General features: G+C 35.1%; 1 protein-coding gene across 1 annotated transcript; it reads left to right on the top strand.

Moving 5' to 3' along the window:
- Positions 1–7,673: 7,673 nt before the first annotated feature.
- On the top strand, positions 7,674–8,543 carry LOC104210860 (uncharacterized). The gene has a single exon (XM_009759833.1). The coding sequence runs from the start codon at positions 7,674–7,676 to the stop codon at positions 8,541–8,543; it is 870 nt and encodes a 289-aa protein (XP_009758135.1).
- Positions 8,544–12,197: the final 3,654 nt, after the last annotated feature.

Here is a 12,197-nt window from a genome sequence, read left to right on the forward strand (position 1 = left end):
GATTTTAAATTGTTCGCATACCTCCTTCATCAAATGACTATTTAGATTGGCTGCATTGTCAGTGATAATGGTCTTTGGGATACCAAAGCGATAAATGATGTTGGAATGAACAAAGTCTACCACTGCTTTCTTGGTGACTGCTTTGAAAGTGACGACCTCCACCCACTTGGTGAAGTAATCAATTGCAACCAAAATGAATCTATGCCCATTTGAAGCCTTTGGCTCGATCGACCCAATAACATCCATTCCCCAAGTAACGAAAGGCCAAGGAGAGGACATGGGATGCAACTCTGAAGGAGGCGAGTGAATCAGGTTACCATGAATTTGGCATTGGTGACACTTGCGAACAAATCTAAAGAAATCTCGCTCCATAGTAAGCCAGTAATACCCTGCCTGCAGAATCTTATTCGCCAAAATATATCCATTCATGTGAGGTCCGCATACCCCCGAATGCACTTCACTCATGATCCGCTCTACTTCTGTAGCATCTATGCATCTCAACAAGTTTAAATCTGGGGTCCTCTTGTACAGAATTTCCTCATTCAGGAAGAAACCACTGGCGAGCCGTCTTATAGTTCTTTTTTGATCTCCTTCGGCATGCTCTGGATATTCTCTTGTTTTCAGGAATCATTTTATGTCATGATACCATGGTTCACCATCTGGTTCTGTCTTAATTGTATTGCAGTAACTGTGTTGATTCCGAACTTGGATTTCTAGTGGATAAATATGAGTGTTGCCTGGATAAGGGAGTATCGAAGCTAAAGTAGCCAAGACATCAACTAGCTCATTGTGAAACCTGGGAATGTACTTGAACTCGATGGATTTGAATCTTTTGCTCAAATCTTGCACACATTGTTTTTACGGAATAAGCTTGATGTATTGAGTCTCTCATTCGCCTTGGGCTTGCCGGATAAGCAAGTCAGAATCTCCCATAACCAATAGTTCATGCACATCCAGATCGATGGCCATTTCCAAACCCATGATACAAGCTTCGTATTCTGTCGTATTATTAGTACAGCAGAATCGAAGTCGGACCATCGCAGTGTAATGGTGTCCAATAGGTGAGATGAGGATTGCCCCGATCCCAACTCCTTTGATATTGAAAGCCCCATCAAAATATATTTTCCATACAGGGTGATCGTCTGGAACCACTTCCTCTATCGAGTTGACCTCTTCATCCGGGAAGTATGTGCTAAGTGGCATGTACTCATTATCAACTAGATTCTCTACCAAATGATCTTCCAAAGCCTGTGCTTTCATCGCGGTGCGAGTGACATAGACGATGTCAAACTCTGCGATCAGGATTTACCATTTTGCGAGCCTGCTGTTGATACCCAATTTTTTCCTGTATATTTTCAATATGCAAAATACTCTCAAAATAGCATGTATATGCATATATAAGTATGTCCCAAAGTTTCAATATTTTTCTCTTATTTGTTTTAAGATTTTTTTAAATCAATATATTGCCTTATTTTAGCAAGAAAAGCCCAATAATTATTCTCAAAATTATCATTTTGGCAATTCACTTATGAGATTCGCATATTTATACCAAAATGTAGCTAACATAATTTTTTTATATTTGTACAAAAATTAGTTAGTATTTTTAAGCTAAAATTGCATATAATTGCAATATTAGCCTATTTCAAGATTTAATTGTGTTTATAACTATAAATTGACTCCAGTATTTTTTATTTTTCATCACTATATGTTATTAATCATTTTAGTACCTTTATTTTACTCCCAGAAATTAATTTACTATTTTTCATAATTTTAAAGGGAAAAATTGGCTATTTAAATAATACCCCAATTCGTTTCAATTTTAGCCTAAAATCTGACCCGTTGGATTGGACCCCAATTTCCCGCCCAATTTCAATTAAACCCAACCCAAGCCCCAATTACCCCTACCCGACCCAAAACCTTATTAAATCCTAGCCGTTGATCTAAAAGATCAACGGCCCTCACTCGTTCTTACCCTTTTTAATTCCAAATGACCCCCAATACCCCTCATTTGCCTCACTAGTCTCTATCTCTCTACCTCTGGTTCTCTCTAGAACCTTCCCCCTTTCACATCCTCTCTGATGAGTTCCCTTCGTCTTTTCCGGCCACCTTCTGACCTGAATCCATGGTGGTTTCACCACCCACCAAGCCACCTATGGCTCCTGGCGTTTGGTTACTAGAGCTTCATGACTCGACCATGAAGAGTTGGTTCCATACCTCTGTTGATTCAAGTTCCACGGCCATCTCCAGCCTGCTCCGGCGAGCCAAGCCTGTTTCGAGCCTGGCCTCGACTCCTCTTGCTTAGATCCAAGCCTTTCTCATCGTTTGGGTTCCTCTGAAAGCCCTAGCTTTTGAGGTTTTTCTAATCTCTTTAGATCTATTCCAGATCTATGCTTTCCCTAAAGTTTTTAAACGATCTTCTTTCGAAAATAACTATTCTTTCAAAACCATTTCTTTTTTTCGATCTGGGGTTTTCTGAGTTATTTAGATGTTTCTCCGATTTTCTCTTTTCTTTCGTGTGTTTCTTCTACTGTATTTTGTCTTTACTGTGTTCTTGTATGTTTCTTATTAAGTTTCCTCTACTGTGTTCTGATTAGTTTTCTTCTACTATGTTGTGTATTAGTTTCTTCTACTATGTTTTCTTTGAGCGCTTCTACTGTGTTTCTCATGTTACTCTTATACCATGTTTCTCATGAGTTTCTATTGCTGAAGGAATATGTTAAAGGTTTCAGTTCTTTTCTGAGACCTCTGAACCTATTTCGACTTAATTACTTGCCCTCTCATATTCTCACTCGACTGGGGGGGGGGGGGGCTTTTCCAAGTTTGGGAACCATTGGCTATGTGATTTGCTTGAGCTGGTTTTATCTCAAAAGAAACCCTAACTCTTTCAGACCTATTTCGAGTGTCTGAACTGAGTTTTGAAGTCCTTGTTTTTTATATGATTCTGACTTTTGCTAAACTCTTCTAAGGTCTTTTACACTGGATTTTTGTATGCTACTAGATGCTACTTCTCTTCTATATTGCTAATCTATGTGAAAGCCATGCTCCTATAGTCTATTATCTACTGATTTTTCAATGACACAACATCAGCTTAACATGTTTGTATGCTCTTTATATGTGCCGGACTTCCCCTCTAAAATGGCTTTCAAATCTTGATTAGTTTCAGACTTCCTTCTGTATAGGTTTGATTGATTTCTTTCCTTTTCTGCTGATTTCCCTATGACTCGATTTAAGTTACTCTCCTTAAATTTTCTAACTCAGTTCATTCATGGACCATTGATTACAAAATCTTTGATCCTTGATTTGCTGGCTACTAATTGATTTTTCTTACCTTATTTATGTAACCGTGTATTTCAAAATTCTGCCCTTGAGTAACTTCTTATGTATTTACCCCTAATTGCATGCTTTGCACAAGATGTTTATTTGATTTCTTCCCTTAAATAGTTTTCCCATTTGAATTTGAGTTCCTTAATTAAAGGAAGTCTTATGTAATTGATTCTTAATTGATATTCAGTTCCTTAACTATTTTATTACCTTATTTCTGCCTGTTTTTTACACTATAAATACATGACTCTTTCATTGACACAAGCAATCACTCATTCATAGTCTTTCTGAACTCACACTTATACGCAATAATATTCTCTCTTCTTGTCTGCACTGTGGCCTGTTTATAAGACCTACTGCTTTTCTCTATTTGTTTCTTTGAAACTGGTATGTCCTGAAATAACAATTTATTTATTTACGCTTTTGTATCCATGTTTACTTACTGTTTTTGTATAGCTCAACACTTAAATTAATATGCTGATTTCTCTATGCCTGTTTTTATTATGAATCCCAAACCCTTGCCCCTATGTATTTGAGCTACGGTTTAAGGCATGACAATATGCAAATTATTGTCCATGAATTAAATTTGATCCCTTGGGATCCTAGCCCCTAAATAGTATGTTCTAACAGGCTTATGGGTGTGCTAGTATTCTCCATTGCTGGGTATTCCCACAACTTGCCCTTGCCTCTTTACACTCTCCCCATTCCCTTGAACCCCTATGTGTACTTATTTGTAACTGTTTCCCTTCCCCTTTCCCCCTCTCAGAATTCTGTTCCTGCACTTGCACTCTCTCTTAGTCTTTAAGTTCTTCCCCCCCTCTTGTGAGCCTTGCTTTGGGACCTTGAGTTCCCTCTGAACTTGGACACTTGAGGGTTGGCCTTTCCACACTGCACTTGTCTTAATCTGGTAATACGTCTGGGTGTGAGCACTGCCCGGAGTTTATTTGAGACTCTTAGGGAATTCTGACATGCTCAAATGGGAGAAAGGCTTTGGATCATGAATCTCTTGGAGTTGGTTTACCTCATATTTCAGACACAAAGTCTGAATCAGGCTCTCCTTAGTTGTACTTTTATTTTCTAATGTATTCTTTTACTTTATTCTAGGCTGAAATAATTTTGTAATAAATATTTGGGGTTGATTAGTTAAAAGGGCGGGTAATTATGTATGCAAAAAGAGTAGATACCATGTCTATAGGAATTCTGAATTCTACATTCTCACATAGATACCATGTCTATAGGAATTCTGAATTCTGCATAGATACCACGTCTATAGGTTTTTGAATTCTGCACATTCAAATGCATATAGAAGCATGTCTATAGGGAATTCTGAATGTCCATTTTCATATAGAAATCATGATCATAGGTCTGCTACTGTCGTCTAAAAATCATACCTATAAGTCAATCTGAATTTTGCATATGCATATAGAAAATATGCCTATAGGTCTTTCTAAATCATGTATATCCATTTTTCTCATATAGAAATCGTGTTCATAGGTCTTAAACAGATTTCTGCACCTAGATACCTTGCTCACAAGACTTAAACATTCAATTGCACTTAGGTATCATGTCTTAAACAGAATTCAACATCTAGATTATCATGTTCATAGGTTTAAGATGAGTTTTCTGCATTTCTATACTACGCTTACAAGGTTTTAAAATCAGTAACGCCTAGAAAGCATGCTTATTGGAGTTTCTAATTGAATCTGATTCGCCTCACTTAATGTTAGATATAAAAATCAGTAACAATAGATACTGTCAGTTGCAAAGCTTATAATCAATTTGTTTGAATTCTGCCTTTCTTTTAATAATCTGAGTCTCTCACTTAGCCAGTTTAACGAGTACGCATATAGGGTTTCAAATAATTCATTTCAAGTTTTACTGTCTTTTGAATCATGCCTATAGGACCTTTGTCCTAATGCTTAGGCAAGTCTTAGGGTGATAACTATAAACTGAATCTGTTCTATTAACTACAACCAGCAGGCAGACCTGATTCGGGCTTCTTACACTACAGCATTTTTGGCCTATAGCCACACTAATTATAGACAACACTTGAAAAGTGTTGCCAAAAGTAGCTATAGATGAGCTTATAAAGCGTGGTCTTTGACTAGAGTCTTTGGCCACGTTTTTAAAGGCCACACTTAAAAAGCGTGCTCTTATAATATAATGACAACACTTCTTAAGTGTTGCCAATTTACAAATTATTTGGCAACGTTTATTAATTATAATTCAACATTTTTGAAGAGTTGTTATATTCTAATACAAAATTTAACACTTTATAAGCGTAACGTAAAAATTTGTTATAAAAAATTTCTCTTAAAATTTCCCCCCAAATACACAGGTAATGAAAATATTTCCCTCCTCCCGACCCAATACTCAAAAGGCAAAGTAATTAAAACATAAGATCCTCCAGAACGTTTCCCTTTCTTTTCCTCCTTACCCTAATTTTGTTGCTTTTTTTTTCTGCCGCTGCTGGATTGTGTTGCTGCTCCTTCACTATAGCAAATCTTCATCCTTTCTCTATTGGTTAGTATTTCTTTTACTCAAAGGTTTTCTGTAATTTGTTTTTCGATTTCTGTTGAGAAAATAATCTTCTATGATATATATACATGGGTATGTTGGTATAGTCTTCATTTTATACTCAATGTTTTTAACCTTTTTCTAATTTTAGATTCTTGGGCTGAAAAAAAGTAATTTTATTTTGTTTAATTTTTGGGTATAAATTTTAGTTGTTTTTACTAATTTCAGAATCTTGGGTTGAAAAGGAGTAATCTTTACTATTTGATTTTGGTTATTTTTGATTGATGTTCCTTCTTATACTTAAAGTTTTAATTTATCTAGCTTCTTATTGAATTTTTTGGGGGCCGATAGAAGTTAAACAGGATTCGAAGAGTTGTTAAAAATTCATAGAATATATTAGGAATTTACAGAACAAACGAGCATTGTGGTGTTTCTAGCCATTCCACACAAGTTTGGTTGTGCCTGATGCAGTTCTTTAGAAAGGGTTCCAAATTCTTTACATCAAAGGGAAACTTAAATACGTTGTTGATCAAGAATTCTCTACATTGGAATCTATAGTTGTGATGCATTATTGTGGATCTCGATTCAGATATGTTTTGTTCATCCAGCTATGTGGATTGTGCAATATAGGAAGATAAAATGTGGTTTTGTGATTTCTCTCCTTCAATCATTAGAGTTATTAACGTTAATGGATTTTAAATTCTGATTCCTTGTTTCAATATCCCCTTTCTTAAACGCAGCACACAATAATGAATTGTTTGGCTGGTCTGGTGTTACTTAAACTGTATTCATTAATTTTTGAAAATTAAGTTATCTTTTTGTTTGATTTTGGGTATCAAAACTTTAATCGATTTTTTGCAGTGTATACGTTTACTGATATTTGTATTCGACCTAATTATACCGAAAGGTTTCACAAGTAGGGCGTTATTTGCTTGAGTTTGTGATTTCAAAATATTTTGAAATTGCTTTTGAATTAGATGGTTATTTTGACTTAATTTCAGTTGTACAACCAATTTTGGAGGTGCTAAGTATAGCTTGTAAATGTATAGACCGTGATCCGCGTCAGAGGCCCTCGATTGATCAAGTGGTTTCATGGCTTGAGGCAATTGGAACTAGAAAAAATAGATGAAATTCATCTACTTTTTCCTTGTAGTCTTAGGTTATATTACTTATAAAGTGAAAAAGATCAATGTAAAGCAAACAGAAAGTCTAATTTTATAGAGTTAGTTATAAAACTGATAAATTGCTTTTTGGTTCACTTGGTTCATCCACAATATCTTTCATACATATGCGATGGTGACAATTGTGTCTGTATAGACATGCTTACCTTGGGTATAAGTCCTTTACCAAGCTACATTCATGTTTTATTTGTTATTTTTATTTTCTTGGGATCGAAAAGCTATTTCATTATATATATTTAAAAGGATTAGAAAAGTTAGTGCATTAGTTTGAACTTATAGTTATAGGATCATTACAAGCGTTGTTGGTATCCCTATAAATTTCTTGTGCGTAAAATTATTATATTACCTTCATGAACTACTTGGTTTATAATTTTATTACTTGTTGTCATTATTCTGTGGACCCTATTAATTTTATTCTTTTTCTCCATGAAGATTAGTCACGCTCAGGTAGATTTGTGGTGGACTTGAAGTTGGGTTTGCTTAGCGTACGTGTCATGACTAGGTAAGAAAGTCTTATTAGTTTACAATACATTAGTTTTCAAATTCACTCTTGACGTTTCAGATTTATTTTATAGTCAATGCTTAAATAATTATATATTTGAAGATCTAATAAATTTAATTTTTAGGAATTCAAATGTTCCATCCAAGGAATGGATGGATTTACCAAGGTATAGCAAAGCGTATGTCAATGGTGTTCAATCTTTCTTAGATTATGCTTACACTTATGGAGATCCTCAAGGCGAAAAAATTCAATGCCCATGTACAAAGTGTTGTAATATCTGCTGGACTCGAAGGAATATAGTGTATGATCATCTAATATGCTATGGATTTGTTCAAGGTTATACAAGATGGATTAATCATGGGGAATGGGATATTCCGATGAATGTTCACTGTGACATGGATGATAATGTTTACTCGTACGATGATATTGATGGGTTGTTGAATGATCAATTTAGAGATGTTGCACATGCTGGAGGAGTGTATGAAGGTCCAAATGAAGATTCCAATAAATTCTATAACTTAGTTGACGAGGCAAGCCAAGAACTATATCTTGGTTGTAGAGGATTCTCTAGATTATCTTTCACAATCAGTCTGTATTTGTTGAAGTGTCTACATGAATGGAGCAATGCGTCTTTCACTTCTCTTTTAGAGTTATTAAAAGAGGCGATGCCTGAGTTGAACATTCCTATATCCTGCAATAAAGCCAAATCTATGGTAAAGGATCTCAGTCTTGATTATGAAAAAATTGATGCATGTCCCAATGATTGCATGTTATTTAGGAATGACCATAAGGATGATGAATATTGTCATCTTTGTGGAGCTTCTCGATATGTTAAATATCCTAAAGTAGATATCGATGAAGTAGATAGCGAGTTGGAGGCTTCCAAAAAAGGTTATCATGTTCCAACAAAAATTTTGAGACACTTCCCATTAATTCCTAGACTCAAAAGGCTATTTATGTGCTCAAAGACAACAGATACATTGAGGTGGCATGACGAGGAGCGTTTTAAAGATGGAAAATAAGGCATCCTGCTGATGGGCAAGCATGGAAAGACTTTGATAGCTTGCATTCAGAATTCGCAAGGGATTCTCGCAATTTGAGACTTGGCTTGGCAAGTGATGGGTTCAATCCATTTCGGACCATGAGCATATCTCATAGCACATGGCCAGTTATTTTAATGGTGTATAATTTTTCTCCTTGGATGTGCATGAAACCAGAATACTGTATGCTTTCTTTGCTCATACCTAGTCCATGATCACCTGGAAATGACACTGACATTTATTTACAACTATTAATAGAAGAGCTAAATGTATTGTGGGAGTCCGGGTAGAAACATATAATGCTTCAAGAGATCAAATCTTTCAAATGCGAGCAGCTCTTTTATGGACAATCAGTGACTTTCCTGCATATGCTATGTTATCCGGTTGGAGTACAAAAGGAAATTTGGCTTGCCCTTGTTGTAATTATGGCACTAATTCTCGTTATCTTAAACATAGTCGAAAAATGTGTTATATGGATCATCGTATTTTTCTTCCGATGGATCATCCTTGGAGATCTAATAAAAGGTCTTTTAATGAAAAAACAAAATTTAGGACTCCTCTGACTTTGTTAAAGGGAACTGATGTGCTTAATAACTTACGAAATTTTAACAATGTGTTTGGGAAGAAGCGAAAGAGAACAAATGATGGCCCTTGGAAAAAAGGTCAATTTTTTTGAATTACCTTATTGGCAGCACAACTTGTTACGTTATAACCATGATGTAATGAATATAGAAAAAAATATAGTGGATAATGTAATTGGAACTCTTTTGGACATTCCTGGAAAGACAAAGCATCATGCAAATGCTCGTTATGATCTGAAAGAGATGGGCATTAGGAAGAACCTGCAACCAAAGGGTACAAATGATGGCAAGAGAACAAAGTTTGCAAAAGCATGCTTCTCAATGACCAATGGTGAGAAATCAGTTTTATGTGGTGTTTTAAAGATAGAAAAGTTACCTGATGGTAGTGCTTCCAACATATCTAGGTGTGTGCAGCTAGATGAAAGAAAATTATCTGGTTATAAAACCCATGATGCCCACTTCATATTACATTACTTGTTGCTAATACCAGTTAAAAGCATACATCCAGATCATGTTGCTATCCCTTTGATTCGTCTATGTTCTTTCTTTCGCCGTTTATGTCAAAAAGTTATCACAATAGAAGAGTTAGATTGCTTGGAAGTAGATATTAGAGAAACAGCGAATCAATTGGAAAGAATTTTTCCTCCAACTTTTTTTGATATAATGATTCATTTGCCTATTCATTTGGCGAATGAGGTAAGGTTAGGAGGCCCTGTTCAAAATCGATGGATGTATACGCCTGAAAGATATATGTGTACATTAAAATCATATGTTCGCAACCGAAATTATCCAGAAGGATCTATTGCTGATGCATATTTGGTTGAAGAGTGTTTGACTTTATGATCTAGATACTTACATGGAAGTGTAAATACTCGATTTAATCGAAGGCCCAGAAATAATGATGAATGTGATTCAATTAATGCACAAGCTTCCAGTTTGTTCCCTAATATAGGTTGTCCTTTAGGAGCGAAAAAGAGTGATCCAATCATTTTAGATGACCGGTTACTAAATCAGGCACATATATACGTATTGAACAATTGTGATAAAGTTCAAGAATATATAAGGTAATTTAATCACTTATAGCATTTATTTATGTGGATTGATATTAAATTACTTTATTTATCATTTTACTAACAAATAAAAATACTTGTTGTGTAGAGAACATGAGGTTTAGTTTAGTAATCAGAGACGAGGATCTAAATGGAGCAAGGCCAAGAATCAAAGTCAAAACTTCTCTCAATGGTTTGAAACTCGTTCTTTGAAAGAGGATGTGCCCGATCTTATAAAACAATTGTTCATCGGACCAAATTCAATTGCTAAAAGATATTCTGGGTATCCCATTAATGGATATAGATTCCATATGAGGCAGCATGATGCAAGGCGTAAAATACAAAAGAGTGGTATTACATTAGTCGCCCTAACTACAAGTTTTCCAAGCTCAAAAGATAAGTTCGAACTCAGTTGTACTATATTTTCCCAAACTGATACATTTATTAAATGGTCATTCTTTTGCTTCTTCTCTTAGATGATCTTCTTGGTTCGTCAAAGTTCAAAGTTTTGAGATTTGCAACAGATTTGTCAACTCAAATAGACTCTGTAGCATAATAAAAGGATGATCTTGGTTGTGAAAGTTGTATTTTTTGCATAGTAGAAGAAGGGTTTTTCTTCTTGCAGGCAGAGGTTTTATGGGGTTTGGATTTTCTCATGTCTCTTTAGCATTTGGTAGCATATCTGATAATCTAAATTTGTGATTTCCCATTAAACAATACCTTTACTTCTTTCTTTCTTTTGTTTCACTTAGACATGGTTGGTTTAAAACTTACATCTAAAGAATGAAAAGGTGTGTGAAATAAGCAGAAGATATATAATGTTGAAATAAGGTAGGGGTTGATGAAACCATATTACCTTATTTAAAAAGGTATTTCACTGAAATGAAAGTCTTTATAGAACTAGATTCATCTGTTATCTTATTTCTTAAACATTACATATCTATGAGAATGCATCCACCACAACATTGGAAAAGGAAGCAAGATCATATACCTGTAGATCAAGTCGATGAACATTGAATATTTCCTTCATGGAATGAGAACTATATGCTAGTATATAGGACCTATATGCCTCTTTAGCTGACTGGTTCAAGTAATAGATATTTGCGACCAATTTTTCCTGAAATAAATTGTTGCATTCTTTAAACACCAATGTCCTCATAAGCTATAAGAAACATACTGAGTTGGCTAAATAATAAATAAATAAAAAATACAAGCAGCTATCACAGATTTACCAGGAGTGACTAATGTGGAATCTACCCTCCCCAGACCCCACGATGTGGGATAATACTGAGTATGTTATTGTTATTGTTGTTGTATCCAAGAAAATAAATGTACACTAGGGGTTGTTATGTGTCTAATTTCTTAAATATTTACCTTCTCATATACTGTTATATATTCTTACTAGTTGTTGCGCTAAAGTAATTTAATTGGTTTGGTATGTAGGATGAATCAAGCAACGACTCTTAAGAAAAAAAGTTTCGACTCCAAACAAAGCTCAAAGTCCAATGAAGAATATAAGTTTTGATTTCCAATACCGGTCAAATGCCGAGTTAGCCAAAAAATTTCAGATTAAGAGAGAAAATCTTGCTAGTGATCGCAAGGACAAAGCTGAGAAAGAGCAGTCATTACTTGGAGTTAAAAGGAAGAATCATAAGCCTCCAACATCATAAGGACAAAGTAGAAAGAGGTTAACTCAATCCGAGGAGTCAGTTCAAAAATTAGGAAGGAGTAAATTGCCTATGTACAAATCAATTCAATCGCCTTCAAGGGAAAATCTGAACACTTCACATAATATTGCAAGACAAGGACAAAGTAAACAAAGGTTAATTCAATTGGAGGAGCCCATTCAAAAACAAGGAATGAGTAAATTACCTATGCACACAACCATACTCCAATCATCTTCAAAGGTAGATCATAACATTTTCCGTATGATTGGAAGAACACAAAGTGAAGGAGAGAAACAACTTGATATCCAGGAGCTACAAAATTGCAAAAAGGTAAAGACA

This window comes from Nicotiana sylvestris, chromosome 3, assembly GCF_000393655.2.
Source record: "Nicotiana sylvestris chromosome 3, ASM39365v2, whole genome shotgun sequence".
NCBI lineage: Eukaryota > Viridiplantae > Streptophyta > Magnoliopsida > Solanales > Solanaceae > Nicotiana > Nicotiana sylvestris.